Here is a 19,874-nt window from a genome sequence, read left to right on the forward strand (position 1 = left end):
AAGTTTTACTTTTGTATTCAAACATTTTAAGTCCCCTTTAATTTGAAAAAATTCTTAGTATACTCTTAAAAGGCATTTACACTTATTTTCAAGGGGTTAACCATTTATAAACTATACTTTCTCATCAAAAATCAAGCTCAATATCATACTCAAATTATCCATTAGGATGGTATTTTGTAAGCAGCTGCACTCTGTGTTCACTTTTCAAGATACAACTTGTAAAATCCAACTTGTAGGGTTTTGCAACAGGAGAAAATGTATTTCACCTTGTTTGTTTTATTATTTAATTTTTTCACAGAACACTCACCTTGCAGCACCACAGACAGTTGCTCTGCAGCCGATCTTCTCAGAGAGATTTCAACGGTTTCTGAGGACAGGATACCAAACAGCTTCTCCACCGACTCCACCTAGCCACCATTTAAAACCTTATTAAGTCTGTGTAAAAGCAGATGGAATTGTGCTTTTCTTACTTTTGGGTGTACATTCATACCTTAAGGACAGACACTCTGTTTGTATCCAGTGTTATGTCTAAAGGATTCCTGACACAGTAGAGATTTGGGATTGCAGAGATCACCGGTTGATCCAGGTCTGGTCTGGCTGTGCTTGCCTCCTCAGCACTGGTCAGGTGAGGAATGACTTGTTGCACTGCTGCTATTCTCACACTGTTTATTGGGAAACATTTCAGTGGAAACCAGAGACAATAAAACAGCTATGGTGGAGCACTGATACAGTTGAAAACATCACCAGCCTTTGAATGACAATGAGTCATAATGTGTCCGTCAGTGCAGACAAATCTATTTTTAGACAAATCTATCCATTGCCAAAAATGTTGAGCTTGTCTCATGGCCAATGTGTGCTATTAATTTCAGTCCCTATCAATATTCATAGACTGGGACAAAAAGGCTGCCCCACACGGGCCTCACAGACCATTTAGATGACTTGATGAGCTCATCAAATGACAGCAAATGGCAATGGTAATGCGTTCATCAGAAGCTTTGTTGAACAAAAATATGCACCCTCTCAGCCCTCTCAGGAGTAAAAAATGAAAGATAACGGATACACAAACACCACTGTTATGCACAAACATCTGGACAGGCAAATAAATCCCAGAAACAGAGACACACACATACAAATATTGACAAAACAAGCCCAAACTCACGCAGGTTGCTTAGTGAAGAGGAGTCGAAGTGCTCCTTTTAACTTGGCAGTACTTGGAAACACGTCGTCTCTTGACACATCTGACATGTCACTTATCAGCAGGACACATTTTCCCAGGGACTCTTCAGTACTGGCATAACCCTGCCACATACACACACGCAGACAGTTTGCACAGTGCATTAGCAGACAATGGAGCAAACAATGGGGAATTCCAGCTAAGCAGCACAACAGTAAATAAAATATGCATTGCTTTGATTATGGGTGGTTTCATTTCATCTCTTGTTGACATGGTGGGCCCATCTCTGAATGGCCTTCTTGAATTAAATCACACTTGACAGGCTAGTCAAAATCTCATGTATATTCATGAAACATTTCCAGGCTTTCTGTTGCCTGAAACTGAACAATTAATAAAAGCTTGTTTTTTCCACTAAAAAGGAAACAATATAACACAGAATATGTAAATGAGAGAATAACTACATTTTTCTCACTGGCAGCTCAATATGCCGTCTTTGTGGCCCAGGAGCGCTTAAATTGCATTTTTGATCATAGCTGTTTTGATTGTGGGTGAACATACCCCACACTCCATAAATATAATGTAATAAGTTCCAAACATTATGCTGCTTTATGAGCTCTGCAGTTGCCAAAACAAATAAAATGGAGCCCCTCACCACAAAGAGAACAACACCTGTAATATGGGCATGACTGGGTAAAGTGCCTCATTGAATCTGTCCCAGGTTGATGCTGTCATCATCAATCGTCCCTTGAGCAGGAATAGCAGGATATCCTTGGCAGCAGCATTCACCTATAGATCACAGGTAAGGTGCTGAGTTTGCAGAAGGCACCGCAAATAAGACATTTGCCAACACCTGCTGTAAATGACAGACTCTCCAACATTAGAATTACATGACACTACCAAGCCTTGAAACATCAGATCCACCTTAAAGCAACAACAACAAAAAACGTGTATATCTAAAAACACACATACACACAATTATCCTAATTATCTCCACTGATTTTTTCATTTTCAGCCTGACATAATCTTGTAGGGGCCAGAATGAAGAGCAGACTCATAATAGGACCACCTACTTTTTCTGCAGAGTCCTGGAGTCCAAAAGCACCCATTTCATACAGCACCCTATGATGGAGAAGGAAGTTGACTCCACCACAGGGACCTGGTTCCTGTCGTGTCATATTCTGGATGCCAATGCAGTCCTATGAGGGTATGAAATCACACAAAAGCACACAATAAAATGTCACTATCCTCTTGCATACAATTCACTTTAGATGTAGTCATGCACTCTCTCGACAGTGCTTGGTAAGACGAAAGGTAAGATTGATTACAAACATGTTCAGATTTCTTTTTTACAGCAGACTCATGAGTTGTGAAGATTTGTGATTCATCCATCCCCAGCATACTTGTATGCTAAACATGTACACCTATTCAAACACAGTCAATTGAAATTAAAATGCTTGCTCTGACCTTGACCAGGTTTAGAGTGCATGTGTACGTTTCCGTCCTAACAGGCAGCAAAGGATGAGACAGCAGCTTAAGGAGAAGTTTCTGACTCTCTGTTTGGAGGAGAGGACTGGGCTGATCAAACTTCCAGCTAAAGATGGGGAAGAAAAATAATTAAAAGGATAAAATATTAAGACATAGACTAAACAGCAGTAAATGTATTTTATACCGTATCTTACAGATAAGAGCAGAGATGAACACATTCCTTGACAACTGGTAAGTGCTGGTGAAACGGGAGGCCTTCTATAGCTTGGTCTGCAAGCTCCAGTAACTCCAACCAGTTCTTTTCTCCCTTGATGGACAAATAAAATAAGGAATCAATATAATGTCCTGAACAGTTTCAAAAGTGGTTTGAAGAAATGTAGTTTGCATATCTATACATTTGCTTGTGCTTCCTTGACAAAGTTGCAAGTGGACTCCATCCAGAGGGCAGCACGGGTCACCCTCCTGTACAGGTCATGGTTGTCAGCATTCACTTGCTCCAAGTAAGCTACTGCTGTTTCTTGCATGCTAGGTAACAAACTTCCAAATGACGTGTCCAAGCATAAGTGGAAAAGAGCTGTTGTGGTGATTTCTGGTAAAATGTCACCAGCCTGAGTGAGGAGAATAATTGCAGTTTCAAATGTTTTGGAAGTCACATGAAGCAATAACGTCTTGAAAAGACTCAAATACACACCTTCTCAGATGGGAGGATGGTCTGTAGGAGTTTAATAGTAAATATGGAAGTTCCCATGTAGGCCATTCTGTGGTGAATCTGAGCACTGTGAGGAATGTCTGCTGGATAGCTCTGATGGTAGTTTAGGATATCTCCCAGTAGCTCCATGAAGGCTTGCAGCTTCTCTTTCTAAAATACAAACAGCCAAAAAAAATCAAGACACCCAACAACACAACACATGCACTTGCATCGCGTGCATGTTCATATTCACGGACACACACTGGTGCACAGCTCGTGGCTGGTAGCCAAGAGAAAAATTGCTCGTTCCAGGGGTTAGGAATTGAATGTAATCAGATTTCAGGGTTATTCTGGGACGAGATACTGATCCACTCTATCGCAGTATGAATAAATTGTGACAATCTATTCTCAGGCACTTTATTCTGTGAGCAGAAAATGAACAATAGAAGACATATGCCAGCAGGGGGCAGTAGATGCCCTGTTCTTTACTGTGGCTCACATGAACAGTTCGGCCCATTCCCATAGGACAAACCTCGAGGTCTGGCACAGAAAAGCTGCTCTCCACATAAAGATGACAAAAGCGTTCTCAGGCTGCAAGGCTCTGGGCATGTATTAAACAGCAGAGGGCCAAGAGGGGCCTGAGCTTGACAAGTGTAAAAGTCCCCCTGCAGAGCAACATACTCTTTTAAAACAGTCAGGGAGCATAACACATGATACTGCATGGTAAAAGAAAAATAACCAAAGACATCAATTTAGTACAATTCATTGGTGGACTATGTACACACAATAAATGAAGACATTTACTAACACAACAGTTCAGTGGTGGGATAAACCCATGGGTACAGATAAGAAGTGTGCATGGATGTTTGAGAGGCTCTATGTAACCAGCACAATGCCTCTGTAACCTCATATAATTCATTCAGCTCAATCAGATGCCTACAGTTCTCCTTGACAGTTGAGTACCGTATGCCTGTGTGTCTGTAACAAATTGTCTGGTGGCAAACCCAGTTCCCCCTTTCAGTGAACTGTATTCATTCATCTACATAAGAGGCTGTCATGGGTTGTGTTCTGACTTGCCAGCTGCATCCCCACCAGGCTGTGATCGTCCCAGACCAGCTCACAAACGCTGTCCCCAAGCAGGAGGATGGTGTCACACAGCAGCTCCAGCACACGATGGAACACATGCGAACCATCTGAGAAAAAGAGAAAAAAAATTATAATATTGCAAATGGAAAAGAAACAAGACAGTGATTATTGATATATATATATATATATATATATACATATATATTTTTTTTTCTTTTCAGTAGTCCTCTCACTTCCTCTTTTATTAAAAACACAAAAAGGATTCCTATCCTACCTGTTTTAAGAAGTGGTATAGCATGCTCCATGACGTCAACAGTGAACTGGGCCAAAGTGAGCTGCTGTAACTGCAGCTCCAGGACATCATCTACACCCAGGTCGGGAAGCTCCAAATGGGCCACATCTGTAGGTGACTGGGGCATTTGTCTGGGGGCCTGGACTGCAGCTCCACCTCTGTGTGAGCTGCCACTATGTGAATTACAAGACAAGACAGAGAGAGAGGGGGAGGGAGAGGGAGGGAGAGAGCATGAGAGAGAGAGATAACTGTAAATTCATGATCTGTGCTTGGACTACTCGAATACACAAAATGACGTATGAGCTGTATAGGGATGGATCTTGAAAACTCAGTATGTCACCACAGGAATCACAAGTGATTTTCAACACTTGCAGACTAACCACTAGAGGGCTCCAGGTGTTATTCATATTTATGAGGAAGAATTCATTCCTCTACTCCATTTCTCACATTGTTTCATATTCCTGTACTGGTTGCTGGTGTCACGAACAATTTAATCATCATCAAAGCCACACACAGAAAATCCTACAGTGCATAATTTTCTAAGAACTGGATCACCAAAAGCCTTTCTGAATTAAAGATAGAGTTCTGACATGTTATCACTTCAAACCTGTAAGCATGCAAAAAGTGCAGGTTTTTTTTTTTCAGAATTGAATATATTTTTAAAAGATTTTCCACATGCACACACCTGTTAGAACCTGCATCTCCATCTTGGCCATCTCCCCTAGCTCTTTGGCCTGTGCGTCCGACTACAGAGGGCCGTGGAGTGCACTCTCCCCCTGGGGAAGAGGCCTGAGAGCGCTGGGTGCCCCTCACCTCCTGGGAGAAGGAAGAGTTCTGGGACACTGGATCTGATAGCCACAAAAATGACAAAAAAAGCTGTTTAATGATAAAGCAGAGAGATAATTAAAAATCGTGTTAGTATATTTCCCTTTAGTGAGTAGGATTAGATGCTAATAGCTAAGAAAATTAATTTAATTTTTTACATCTATTTCATTTACAAGAGAAAACACACTGAATACTTAATAGTGGCAACAAGGTGGTGGAGAAATGAGAATATATAGTACATAGAGAAATAGAATCATCATGCAAAAGCCACAACTGAAATCCTGATATTTGCATAAAAAAATACTTAGATATATATAGATCTACACAACTAACAACTCATACAGCATGCTACCTTGCTTTGTAGAGTAGAAGCTTGGATCTTGATGAAAGCGAAGCCGCCTCCTTAGCCCAACACAAAGCTGCCGCAGGCAGGAAAGAGCCTGTAAGTGGAGGTAGCTTGGCTCACCTTTACTCGAACCCACCCTCAACAGGGAGAGAAGGTTCTGAGGAGAGGAAATAATCAGGTATTATGTTACTGTGAATCCTGAATATAGAACCAGTTTGAAAAGCATAATTAATAACCAATAATATCCACTTCGGACATTGTTTTAACTAGGGAAATATGCATGGTTTGTTTCCAAAAAAAGAACTCAAGCTGAGACACACAATGTACAAAACTGTGAATAAACGGGGACTAAACTCAGACAGAAAAGTCGTAATAAAGTTCCTTAAATAAAAGGGCAAACGGAATTGAATTATTGAAACAGCAATTTGTTCCAACATTGGATTTCCTGCCCTCTGTAGCTAATGATGTCATGTCTCTAAATCCACGTCTTTTAATTTGGCCTAATGGCTCTAGCAACTCAAAGGAGGGGAAAGTAAAGCCACAAGAGGAAAGGCATTTTCTATTAACAAAGTAATAACTGTGGCTCATAGGGGCAAAACAAACCTTCTGTCCATGTCAGTGACAAAAAGACTCAGATAAAAGATGCACTTTCTTGCTCACATGAAACCGGTTAATTTAGAACACAAAGCTTTGCAAAGAGTGAGGGAGAGAAGATCTGGTGAATGACCCAATGTTTGAAGTGGTCCCTTTGTGTTAAATTATACCACATACCAACTTTACACTTAACAAGCAAGCTAAGCTGACCTGCCCATTTGAAAAATGGGAGATTTTAAAATTAGAAAGAAGAAAATAGGACCAGTAAGAGCAGAGTGAATAATTGACACTGCAGTGAATAACTGAATGAATAACTGAATGAATGAATGAATGAATGAATGAATGAATGAATGAATGAATGAACAGTCCAGTAACTGCTCAAGCAAAGTAAACCTACAGAGGCCTCCGCAACCTCCTACAAAATCAGGAACACTGAACTGAATTATATATTGCTATTTTGTGCACAGGTGCTACAGGGGAAGTTATTATGTTGCCAATGGGCAAATGACCATCCCTTGAATCAATTATGAGGTTGTAATGTTAGCCCCTCAAAACTGTTGAAAATCAGGTGAAAAATGAACAAGGCCAGGGGTCATAAATTTCATGATCTCTTTTTTGAATACCCAAGTGAGATGTTGACCTCCACAGATGAAAAGGTGTACCTGAATAATTTCCATTGTTCCTCAGTGTGATACAAAAATGGAAGTCTTTGCGACATATTTATATCAGTACCAGCCAAGTGCTTCGCAAAGAGTAATTCAACCATGCATTCATTCATAGACCATAATGACCATTTAAGCCCCTCACTCGTGACAACAAGTGGAATCATTCTTGTCATTCATATTTCATAAATATTCCAGTATAAATAGGATGAACACCATCTGTGTATTTTTCCTCGAAGAACATGGCAGTGTGACTTTACCTTCACAATACTTGGTCTCTGCAGAAAGCTCTCAGGAGGAAAGTCCTGCATAATAACGTCATGCAGAAGATCACACGTGGTCTGCACCAAATGTGGTTTGTTGCTCTTTAGGGAACTGTTAAAAGAATAAACAAAAAAAACATCATCATATCAATTCTACTTAATATAATACTAGCTGTTGACACGTATTTACTCTCACCTCTCATTGGATGAAAGGATGTGTCTGTCTGTGTTTGTCAAAGTCAGCCATGGAAACACAGAAAACTTCAGACATCTCACAGACTCGTGCACTGTAAAAAAGAATGAGAATTGAAAGGGAAATATGGTATTTGGCATTTGTGGTGAAATAAGCAGCAAATCTGAAGACTGAAACAAGCACAAGGGTTACAATTAAATTAATCAAATTACTGGTACCTGCCATCTTGTGAGGTGGTACATCTGTGCAGGCTGGCAAACTACTCTGGAAATATCCAGTTTTAGAAAAATCTTCAGGTGGAACAACTGTAGAGGCTACAGAGACGAAACCAGATGTTTTTGTATTTTAATGTTATACTGAAATCTTCCTCAGAACATTTAGTAATTTACATGAGACAGACTCTAATGAAAGACACAAACACATATTTGGCTCATATTGCAACACCTATTGGAGCTGTATCATGTGGTCCATGTGAGTAGACTATTGTTTTGCTGGGGAATATATCTGGTAGGTGGAACAGCTGGTCCAGGATTCCACTGATGACAGCTTGCAGTCTGGGCTCCACATTAGGGGATAGCTGGGTGAGGAAGTCCACTGCCCCAACGTCTCTCAGCATCTGGGCTGCGCTGGTATGCTTGGAAGACAAAAAGACACAATATTAGATATCAAATGAAAAATATTAGTTCATTGTGATATAAAGTGTAGCACTGTAACAGCAATTAGGATTGCATTAGCATGTGAGTGATAATAGGCTCGGTGGGCCAACTAATATTCTGTGCATGATTGGAGCTCAATTAAAACTAGCACAAAACATGTTTAAGCTATATTTTACAAAATGCAAATACTGATCGCCTATTGATTCTAATGAGCACTGTGAAAGAAACAGATCAATATTGTCTACTACTAGATCATTACTAGAAAAAGCTTGTAAAGTCCAGCTAGTAAGATCCAAAACATATAAAATTAATAATTAATTAACGATGTGCTGCAACAACCACTACATTTTGTAGTAAGTATGTCCATTGTGTGGACCTATTTGAAAATTTAAGGCGACAAAAGCAAAAGAGCCAAATGAAATGTTTTGTGTTCAAAAAATGAGAGGAAATGCAATGAAGAACTTTGAATTATGTTGAAGAATTTTGAACTAGGGTCAGAAAAAAAATCCAGTGGAGGGCAGCATTGCACCTCTCAGTGTTCCGCCTGCCGGAAATTATTATTAGAAGAAGAAACAATAAGAAACAAAGGCATGCAGAAGAGAGGTGATTTATTTTGTCCTCTATGGTTCAGTTCAGTTCAGTTTTATTGCCAGGCCCAAGGCCCATTTAAATAGAGGAAAAAGTTGTTAATGGATGGGAGGTGAATGCATCAGCACAACCGTTATTAACAATTTACCTTGTTACAACGCCCAGTGTAATGCAGACTTTAATAAACACATAGCTCCTCTGCTCACCCCTCCCTTTCCCAAGCAAATTAGGGAACCAAATATTAGAAAGGATGTCATTCTTCTTCATTTGTGTATTAAGCTCTTATGGTAGAACATGAAATGTGTGCTCAAAATAAAACACAGTGAGCACCGTATCTCTAAGTGCATGTTTGAAAGCTCATTTTTGAATGGAAAAAATACTGAACATTTCTGCAGCTATGTTTCAGAGACCTAATAACTGGGCTTTTAACAACTGTATAAAAGAGTGTTATCTAAAAGTTCTGAATCTGAATGAATAAGTTGTGTTCAGCACATTGATATCTACTACTGTACTGGACAGTTTTAGAGAGAATTCTAGTTGAAAGTTCCATTATTCGAAGAATTAACAATTTTGAGATATAATAAAAACAAAGATTTACATAAGTTCTGACCAGGACTGATTAGGTTGTATTCAGGGCATCTATGACTTCTACCATACTGTAAATAAGACATTTGTATAATAAATTTTTTACAGTTCTAATTTGCAAATATGGGACATTTAACTTTTGATAAAGAGCACGGTAAAAAATGTTTGATTTACAGTAGGTTAGTAGTCATAGATGTCCTAAACACAACCTAGTCTGTCCTGGTCAGAACTTATGGAAAATGTAGTTGTTATTGCATCTTAAAGTTGATCATTTCTCAATTAAAAAGTGTGAATATGAGACCTTTAACTTGAAATTTCTCAAGAACTGTACTGTAAAAAATAACTGATATCCAGTAAACTCGTACATTTAATGTTATCTTTATTTGCGCTCTCTTCTTCTGTTAATGTATTTATTTGTGTTTATTTGTATGGGAGCGAAAAACAGAAGCAAGTCTAATTGATTGTTTGTGTGCACAAACTTGGCCAATAAAGTTGATTCTGATTCTGATTATCCTCTCGTTAAATATTTACATATTTACCTTGGATAAAGTCGTGAGCAACTCCAGGACCTCCTCTTGCATTGGCACCTCAGGGAAATTAAACCACTCCAGGAGATGCACAAACAACATCTTTTCCTGAACAATGTCCGAGACGGAAATCAGGGAATGGTCCAACTTACACATGATGCTCTTCAACGCACGAACTCTTATCTCCAGCAAAGAGTGACCTACGGTTTGCAAACAACAATGTTAAGTTGAGAAAAGACACTGTGGAGAATAAATCAAAGTTTTGTATTCTATTCGATGATTGGCTTGCGTTGTTGGGGAGTACAGCGAACCAAATTAACGTCATTAACTACCTACACCTGTACATTTTACAGTTACGTCAAAGATACATCAAGAGAGAGCTGCAGTTAGCTAGCATTCATCTTTGTTTATAAGTTTACGTAAAGTCAGCTCACTGGTCGTTTAGCTTCAAAGTTAGCATACCTATTTTCTTTATAAGCGGGGACAGCTCCATGACCAGTGTATGTTGCCTTTGTTGGGGGGAAAAGGTGGTAAATTTAAAAGCTTCGACTCTTATCCACGCTTGTCAGTACTACGTCATATCAACAGCGTTCGCCCGGGTTTGTTTTCAACAACCGCGCCAGCGTCACTCCACTTCCTGTACTACACCAGGGTGCGTTCAAGAGAGGCAATGTAACATAAAGTGTTATAAAGTGTTTTCAAAAAGGGTGTTTACATGTCCTATGATGTAAGGAAATTAAATAAAATCACTCTTATAAGCGTTTTAAACCCGAAATGCAGCAAAACCACAAACTATAAGATATTCGAAAAGTCATATACATATTATTTATATGATAAACAGGGAAAACAAAAGTAATAAAACATAAATATACAAAACCACCACGTAGTCACATCATGATGATATAATATGGTATGAATGGTGGCCTAGTCTGCATTATTCTATATATAGCAGTGCAAGATATAAGATATTGACCAGAAATACCGCAAGCACTCATCAAACTTTTTCAAGGCAACGACTTAACATCAACCCTTACTGTACATAAATGACCAAGACTGTTTTGTGTTTTGAGACATCACTCAAGACATGTAAATTGCAGACAAACTGAAGATTTGACAGCAAGCCATATATCCCTGTCATTTAAATAATCTTCTCAGACATTGATGTTCTCAAAAATCTAATTTGATGTGTATGGCCTCTTGACACAAGTGCAGCCATAAATTATTTTTATACTGTGTGTGTGTGTGTGTAAATTAATTCATTGCGCGAGATCCCACACTCGAGATGTGATGTGGATATGACCAGTGACAGGTGATAATTAACCAACTGAGTAAATTTGACATTAATATGATCATGTAGCTTTTGAGCATTCTGCAAGGATTACAGCCCATATTTAATTTTGCTGCGTGCTGTACTCACTGATTTTCTATCACCTAGATCATTCATACTTTCATAATTTGTGACTGTGACAGCATATGTAGTACATGGTCACTAATCTGTCCTTGTAGGAAATTCAATCGTAATTCAAATATTTCAATCCAAAATTGTGTATTAATGTACCTATACTGTTACATCTGTATGATGTGCAGTGTTTGAAAACCTTTGTATCTTGACCAGAATTGAAAACAATGTTTTGTGGGTTGGAACAAAGGTTGTGTGCTCAACAAAAGTCATATTGATGAACCTGCCAAAGGCTCCATTGACCTGTGGAGATTAAAACATTTATTCCTCTTCCCCCAGACTCTCATATAGTACATAGGATGGAGTTTTATGAATGTTTTTGACATTCGTGTGCAACAAGAATACAGAGAGAGGGAGAGCGGACACCAATTTGAGGAAGCCTTTATACGTTGTGGAAAAACACATTCTAGAAGTTCTCAGTATTGAGTCTCCTCCAAACCATATATCATATTATTTTTATTTGACAGCCACTGTGTGGCTTCATTTGTTAGAATCAGCAGCAAATATAAAGTTAAACTTCACCTTAAGTAAAAGAAAACTCAGGGAGGGGTGTAATTTAGCCCAGTATATTCATATCAGACATCTGCTTTTACTACATATTTCTTTTTAGATGTTTTTGTTAATACAAAAGAGCACTTGTGTTTTGTACTTTCAGGTACGAACTGACTTGTTTTCATTTAATTTCATTGTAAATCAATAAGTAATTTAAAAAGTTACTGAACATCAAGTAACTGATATGCAGAGGAAACCACTTGCGTACTCTAAAATGATCAGTTATCATTAAATAACACTTTAACAAAGAACAAAGAAAACAATACATATTCGTCTCTACCTAATCGAACTTACTCTCGTCCCCGGATTAACGCTGTAATGTGACTTTAAAAGTGCATATAAATACAAATAGAAGTGTGTGAGTGTGCAATCAAATGTTTTGCAGGAGCTGCTGGAGACTGGAAAAAATGGTTGCTATCCTTGTGGATTCATGCATAAAACAAGGTCAAATCAGTTAATTAATCATATTATTAATGCAATGGTTCAAAATTCAGCAACCCATATGGCAACAAAATGCAATATAACCAACCTTAATAATGTGAAATCAAGGGTGACGTTATCACAAACTCAACAAACGGGAGCAGGCGCAGACAAGTTATTCATTATTTTAACCAGGCAGCCATTTGGACCAAATTCAAATCTCCCTCGCTGAGTCATTCGGTTGCATGTGCACGCAGCTGGTGTAAGAGTAATTAATGCATCTTTGCAGATCTCTTTAAAATGAAGGGCTGATTCAGAAACTGGACACAGTTTCATATATATTCCTACATATTTAGTCAATAAAATAAATTACTGTGAGACACCAAAACACTGAAGCACCTCTCTACACTGGTGGTTGGTCTCATCCTTGCCCTTCATATTGCTTTTGAAGCTACAGTCCACAGTCACTCCTGAAACAGAACCCAAGTGGTCCCACTGGCCCTGTCACTGTTTGACATGCCTGCTGTACCAGTCTTCCGCTCTGCTGCAAGTGTTGTGGAGGGTGTGTGCACAGAGGGGGCCCCCACGACAACCAACAAGTCAGAGGACTGAGTCAAGCTGAAACAAGCAGAGACATATTGTGCAAATAATTTATGGCTGATGCAGCATTCATTTAAAATTAAGATGAAACCCACGAAAAGCTTCCTTGTTGCACGTGTTAAGGTATCTCATTATACGGTGTCGCTTGCTCCATGCTCTTTCCCCTCTTCGCTCCAGACTCAGTGTTTTAAATCGTGCTTACACAAATTCAGTTTCCTTTGTAATGACTGTTCATGAGAGAGCCCTCACAAACTGTGCTCTGTGGTGTTGGAGGAAATCATGCAGACACTCAATTCCGATCAAACTTATTAGGGCACGATTTGGTTGATGTAAAATCTTAGCAGCCTGCTATCATCAGCAGCTTGATCTGTTTATCCTGTCATAACAAAACAGACTGGGTTATGCCCACAGCTAAATATTTACTTGCTGTTACTGTCTGGCAACAAATATCAACCAAACTTAAGTTTGTTTGTCAGGTCCAATTTAGCTTGTCGGAAAATTTGTATCCACGCTTGCCGATGTCCTTGGTGGTATATCTAAGAGCTGACACCCCCTCCTTTTCACCAGCCCTTCCCTCCAGTGCCAACACATCAAGTGAAGGCAGCCTGATCAACCCTAATAGGGCTTGGTAATTAAAGTCTTTGCATAGAGACTGTCTGCACGCAGCTACTCTAAGCAGGTTGGGAAAGGACTGCCATACACTTGACAGTGTGGAAAAAAAACAATGTAATGTTCAGTGTATGGGCCAAATTAGCCTGGCAGTGGTAAACACAATCTACTTTAAAACAATACTGACACTAATTAGGCAAGCAATGTATCATTTCAGAGTTCAAGTTCTAATTGCTATATCAAATACTTGAAAATACTTGGAGGGCTAATTTGATGTTCCCGGAATACAAATGAGAAAGACCTTCCAGTGGAAAGGCTGAGCACAAGTCGCATAAAGGGGGGGGGGGGGGGGGTGAAGTGGGTGTGAATTCAACAGTTATCACATTATCAGGTGCGGAAAATGGAACCGTGATCATCGCTCTGAGGTTATACTATTTTTGTCAACTATATGCTGTGCACAGTGGGAAAACAATTTAAAAACTGCAACAAACATGCAGCGTATCTTTAAAAGCTCGGTCCTTATATTCCCCTCATGCAAAACTACGTAAATAACTTTGTTGAACAAAAACAAAAATATTTGATCTCTGTGAGTTGCGCACAAGCTTCAATGTCACATTTCTCTGGCAGAAACAATTAAGGCATGACACTTTGGATGAAAAACCGGTCTGCAAATTAGTGGTTTAGGACAATTAAGAAAAGAATTCCACTCACTAATTAGAAATGCCAGCTGCGCCACAATAAATCTTACCAATGTTGTGGCCTTTGTAGAAAAACAAAATAAAAAAAAACTAATATATGTGTACATACATGCAATTTGTGAGTCAATAAGTTCAAGGTGTCAGTGGATTCGTTAGTGAAATAAACAGTAAGTTTGTACAGGAACTCCCAGGGTCATTAACTGGGGCTCTAATTCTGCATTAACCAGGAGCTGTACACAATTTTGCACTAATTTCAGTGACGAGGAGCTGCCCCACACAACGATTAGAGCATTTACGGTAATGCACTGAGGTGAAAAATCATTACTGAGGAAGGAGTGTTTATTAGTTATGAATTTAACAGCTAAAATATCATGCGTCATGTGATCTGACTACATCCCCACTACCATCAGACTATGTCATAACACTGTGGACACTAAACACTGTCAATATAGTCTCAGTAATTTGCACAACTACTATTCAGTTTTTCATTACTCACCCAGTCTCTCGTACACATCCCTTCTCAATACACAGATTCAATACTTTTGCTGTGCAATAATTGTGTGTCACTGCACTTTTCTCCGGTTCTGCTCACTTCCACAGCTGGCTATGCATATAATTTAGATTTACATGTTAACATGTGCAAAATAGGTTTAATATTTTTCTCCTTTCGTATTTTTTTTTATATTTATGAACACTTTTGCATACCTATTCACCCCTGTTCTTTTTGCATTGTATTATAGTGTACTGTCTGCTCCCAACCCACTGTTGTAACAGGAATTTCCCCCAGTGTGTGATCAATACAATGAAATCTAATCAATTTCAATGTCAAAAATAATGTCAAAATTTCATGTTTTCTTCGTATTTCTTGATGTGTGGATATTTCTAACCACACATGTGGTGAGAGCGGATGGTTGGTTATCTCTATGTGTCCCTGTGATGGACCTCTCCAGGGTGTACCCTGCCTTTCACCCTGTCAGCTGGGATTGGCACCAGCGCCCCCTGCGGTGCTCATGTGGAGGATAAAGTGATATAGGATGGATGGATGGGTGACTTAATTAATTGATTTGTTTATTGGTCAATAAATTGTTAATCAGTGTTTTCTAAACCTCAAAGTTATGTCCTGAAATGTCTTGTTTTAGCATCAAATCAAATATCAGTTTACTGTCACAGAGAACTTATTTTTGTGTCACAAAAACACTTACATTGATGATCAAAATAGGAGGTGATTAATTTAGTCCCTGTTTAAATTTTAAATCAACCAATTTAAAAAAATAAAAATAGGCTGTAGATCCCACACTAAATGGTCAATTTAATATCTTTTGTTATACAACTGCCAACTAATCCTGAAGAATATTTTTTTTATTATTTAATTTTTTTCAGCACATGGTTTGTAAGTATCAGGTTTTGTCTGTCAGTCTCTGGCATGTGAAACCTGCTCAAGCTGCTCTGAGTCTGATTCGCTGCATCTGAAACAGCTCCCACAATTCAACAGGCAACAAAGGAAGAAAGGAAGAGGCCGTGCCGTGAGCTACAGAGTGTTAGCCGACCCAGGGAGAGAGAGATGACACCTAGTAGTGTCATTCCAGTCGCCAATTTAAACCCGCACGTGTAGAGAAGTGTTGAATACGACCTGACAAACGCCGTGTGCTTACGTGTGGACGCAGAGACAGATGGAGGGAAGGTAACGAGAATGTTTTCGGCAGCGAACGCTACCAAAGCTAGCCGAGTGGCTTAGGTAGTAAGCTAACATTAGCCGAAGGAGCTAACATTCCATGTACGTGCTGCACAACACAGATGTCCTCATCCCTGGGTTATTTTGCTTAGCTGGACAACCAGGTAAAAAAAACAATATAACATATGCACGTTTTTAAAATGAGTAAATGCATTACATGTACTATGGAAGCTGATGTTATAATTATCTAGTTGTTAGCCGTTTCATGTTAGCATACAAGCAAGCCATCGCCCATTAATTTGATTTCCTTAATTAGATCACTTCATTTTCTTGCGCAGTAATTTTGTATCCTATGTTCTCGTTGTTAAAATGTGTACGGTGTATTGTCACTGTATTGTCTCTAAATACGCATGCCACCAGTCTTAGTCAAGCTAAAGGCATGCTGTTGTCAGTAGGCCTTGCTAGGTGGGATCAAATCTTGCCAACGTTGGATTAGTAATGGCACCACGTTTGTTATGAAGAGTTTATAAAGGTACACAATAACATGTATGCGTTGTCGTGTAACATTGCATTGGAATTATATGTGTAGCACTACTTTAACTAGCTGTAATTTTCCCCACAGCATCAAATGAAAGGTGGTGGAAGTGGAACTTGACCCATCCAACTGAGTCACCATTTTCCTGCACACAATGGTGAGTAATCAGATTGCAGCTGTCTTGATTAATATGTAGCTTTATTTATTCAGGTTCAAGTGAGATCTGATCTTCTGAGTGTACAGATTCTGGTTCAATGTTTATTGCTTGAACTGTTCATGCTTTTGACAGATTAATATTCAATGTTGGTCTTTTATTTAATTAAACCATGACAATACAGTGTGGCACTGCAGCTTAAACATTGCTTTTAACTCAATTAGGAACAGTGAATTATATGATGTGAGGTGCTTCGTTTGTGCTGATGAGTTTGTTTAGATTGAATACATCTGTATAAGGGAAGTAGAGTATAAGATAGAGGATCTAGTAATTTCTTCCACATGGTCAATTGTAAACAATGTTATAGGGAAGTGTTATTGGACACACAACTGTAACTGAGCTTTAAATGCATAGTTGAAGCAACACATTGTTTTGTGATATTTTGCAGGGCTAGGCTTGCTCTATGGGTCCTTCCCTGTTTAAAGTCAAATTTAATGATGATGTTTTAAGGGCTATACTTTCGACATGGATAATGAAGATTTAACCAGTAATAGGTGGAGATTTTTTAATCAAACATTTCCATATTCACTCTTCATGTTTTTGAGGATTTGCTGGTTTTTCATTGTTTTTGTTTGATTTGATAGTTTATTGATGAACAGTGTGCTTTTGACCTCTGGTCAGAGAATTATTTTTTTTCGCTCAGTCTAAAGACCTAATGACTAATGAACGAGTTAGGTTTATCGGTTTATAATGTGTATAACCCTATCTTTTTATGACTAAACCCATCTGTTGTTTGTTTTTTATTTTTGTCTGAAGGGTGTCATGGTTCCACTCTATGCATGACTTGTTTTGTGCGGCCTGATGGGAGGTCACTGTGGATAGTACTTTCATCAGGATACCAGCAGAGACATCCCATGCCGCCACATTGGAGGGCCCGTCAGAATGAAGAAGATAAGCCTTAAGACCATCCGAAAGTCCCTCAGCATAAAGGGCAAGGAGGACGGTGACTTTGTCATGCTCCAGCAGCCCTCAGTGACTCCTGAATTTTCCAAGGAAGAGTCACTTTTTGGGGGCTGCTACACCAAAGAGCTCTCTGGCTGTGAACTTGGTGGAGAAGAGGACAAGGGAGGTCAGAACAAGGGTCGCTCAAAGAGTGAGAGCCTGATGGGATCACTAAAGAGGAGGCTCTCTACCAAGCAGAAGCCAAAAGTGAAAGGCGGGTCTTCTGCGATTGGCTCGGTGGATGATGATGACACCTTCTCATCTTCCTCTGTGCCCATCAGCTTCAATGAGGTGAAAGCTCAGCGACCCCTAAGATCTGCGTCCCTACGAAGTCACCATTATAGCCCCTCACCGTGGCCTCTGCGATCGGTCAACTCTGATGATTCATGCATTAAAATGGAGGTAAAAGTAAAAGCCATGGTTCACTCACCCAGCCCCAGTCCCAGCTTAAACGGTGTCCGGAAAGAATTTCATGATTTCCAGATGGAAGGGCTCTTTCAGGATCAAGCAGAATCCCTAAAGAATCTCCAGCAGCCACAAAATGGTGAGCTGCATCTAAATATTGATGAAAACGATGTGCCTGTGGTGCTGGGGTTGACACCCCAGGACTACATCCAGTACACAATGCCTTTAGATGAGGGAATGTACCCGGAAGGGTCCCACTCTTTTTGCCTGGACAGCTCCTCTCCTATGGAGGTGGTGACAGAAGCAGACACTGAGTCCCTCCACACAGACCAGGGACAAGAGGAACATGAACTCCTTAGTGGGATGCCACCGGATCTCTTTATGGAAACCTCAGTTAGTAGTCTTCTCATCGGTTCTGGTGGTATGTTGCTCCAAAGCTCGAGAGTAGAGGTCCCACCTCCACTCTCTCCACTCCTGCCACCCATCGTGATGAATAATGGACATATACCCAGGACTTTTTCAGGATTCAGCTCTACAGACAGCCAGGTAGCTGAGAGGGTAAGACATCACCTCAACTTTGACCCCCATTCAGCTCCTGGGGTCAGTCGGGTGTACGACTCAGTCCAGAGCAGTGGACCAATGGTTGTTACTAGCCTGACAGAGGAGCTGAAGAAGTTAGCAAGACAGGGCTGGTACTGGGGCCCCATCACACGGTGGGAGGCAGAGGAGAAGCTGGTCAACTTGGCTGATGGCTCATTCTTAGTGCGAGACAGCTCAGATGACAGGTACCTGCTCAGCCTGAGTTTCAGGTCACAGAGCAAAACCCTCCACACCCGCATCGAACACTCTAATGGACGCTTCAGCTTCTATGAGCAGCCCGATGTTGAGGGACACACGTCCATTGTTGACTTAATTGAACACTCTATCAAAGACTCAGAGAATGGAGCTTTTTGCTATTCCAGGTCTCGCGTACCAGGGTCTGCAACCTACCCTGTTAGACTAACCAACCCAGTATCTCGGTTTATGCAAGTGCGCTCTCTGCAGTACCTTTGTCGCTTTGTCATTAGACAATACACAAGAATAGACCTGATCCAGAAACTGCCCTTACCTAACAAAATGAAAGATTATCTGCAGGAGAAGCACTACTGAGGACACAGACAGGACAGGACAGTGGTAGCAATTTGCACTTTTGTGTTCAGTTAGGAGATTTAAAGCCGGTTTACATACAACCACAGTTTTTACATGTTTGGTTCTGGTGGTCCTTGATTCATGTCCACATGATTCTGTCACTGTTTAGTCCTCCATTCCACCGTTCTGTTTTTTTTTTTTTTTTTTTTGCTGGTTTTAGGAGGCTTTTCTTTCATAAACACAGTCCAGCACATAATCTATTGCAAAAACATTACGGAGGTTTACAGCCAAGTTATCACATTTACATACATTAAACATAGACTTTAGGTATGTATTGTGATGAACTGTTAGGTGTAACATCAAGTTGTTCAAGTAGAACAGATTTTCACAAGTTTGCCATCTGCACTAAAGTTTGGCTGCTAAGGAAAAAACATAAACAATACACTCTACACTCAGCGTTAAAATTCATTGAATTTTATCCACTACATTATACATTTCAGATGATCTTTAGGATTAAATTGTATCACTACAATGAAACATTTTAATCAAGTGTTAATGTCTCTGCATACTGATCAGTTTTGTTCATCTTTTGTGTCTTTTACTTCTACAATAATATTAATTTGTCAATATGACCAGACTGCAAATTAGAGCACCAACCTGCATTCATAATGTGGCG

The 19,874-nt window shown here is 39.7% G+C and overlaps 2 protein-coding genes across 2 annotated transcripts in view; one reads left to right on the forward strand and one right to left on the reverse strand.

Moving 5' to 3' along the window:
• Positions 1 to 10,460, reverse strand: part of rttn (rotatin) — a gene marked incomplete at its 3' end in the record, with an annotated part of 31,154 nt that extends 20,694 nt beyond the window's left edge. Inside the window, exons 1-19 of the mRNA XM_083901543.1 lie at positions 10,427 to 10,460; positions 9,977 to 10,164; positions 8,053 to 8,242; positions 7,827 to 7,922; positions 7,612 to 7,702; positions 7,413 to 7,527; positions 5,903 to 6,053; positions 5,411 to 5,573; positions 4,708 to 4,898; positions 4,425 to 4,540; positions 3,351 to 3,518; positions 3,055 to 3,267; positions 2,854 to 2,966; positions 2,639 to 2,765; positions 2,245 to 2,370; positions 1,844 to 1,960; positions 1,160 to 1,299; positions 491 to 662; positions 308 to 407 (exon numbers count right to left, since the gene is read on the reverse strand). Of these exons, the coding sequence (XP_083757669.1) occupies positions 308 to 407; positions 491 to 662; positions 1,160 to 1,299; positions 1,844 to 1,960; positions 2,245 to 2,370; positions 2,639 to 2,765; positions 2,854 to 2,966; positions 3,055 to 3,267; positions 3,351 to 3,518; positions 4,425 to 4,540; positions 4,708 to 4,898; positions 5,411 to 5,573; positions 5,903 to 6,053; positions 7,413 to 7,527; positions 7,612 to 7,702; positions 7,827 to 7,922; positions 8,053 to 8,242; positions 9,977 to 10,164; positions 10,427 to 10,457 (2,608 nt within the window). The 5' untranslated portion in view covers positions 10,458 to 10,460. The remainder of the gene's footprint in view (positions 1 to 307; positions 408 to 490; positions 663 to 1,159; positions 1,300 to 1,843; positions 1,961 to 2,244; positions 2,371 to 2,638; positions 2,766 to 2,853; positions 2,967 to 3,054; positions 3,268 to 3,350; positions 3,519 to 4,424; positions 4,541 to 4,707; positions 4,899 to 5,410; positions 5,574 to 5,902; positions 6,054 to 7,412; positions 7,528 to 7,611; positions 7,703 to 7,826; positions 7,923 to 8,052; positions 8,243 to 9,976; positions 10,165 to 10,426) is intronic.
• Positions 10,461 to 17,590: 7,130 nt separating this feature from the next.
• socs6a (suppressor of cytokine signaling 6a) lies at positions 17,591 to 19,219 on the forward strand (the record flags this gene model as incomplete). Its single annotated transcript, XM_083901899.1, has 1 exon — positions 17,591 to 19,219. Exon 1 carries the CDS (start codon positions 17,606 to 17,608, stop codon positions 19,217 to 19,219), a length of 1,614 nt encoding a protein of 537 aa, XP_083758025.1. The 5' UTR covers positions 17,591 to 17,605.
• Positions 19,220 to 19,874: the final 655 nt, after the last annotated feature.

The sequence above is a fragment of the Microchirus variegatus genome (assembly GCF_963457635.1).
Source record: "Microchirus variegatus genome assembly, chromosome: 15".
Classification (NCBI taxonomy): Eukaryota; Metazoa; Chordata; class Actinopteri; order Pleuronectiformes; family Soleidae; genus Microchirus; species Microchirus variegatus.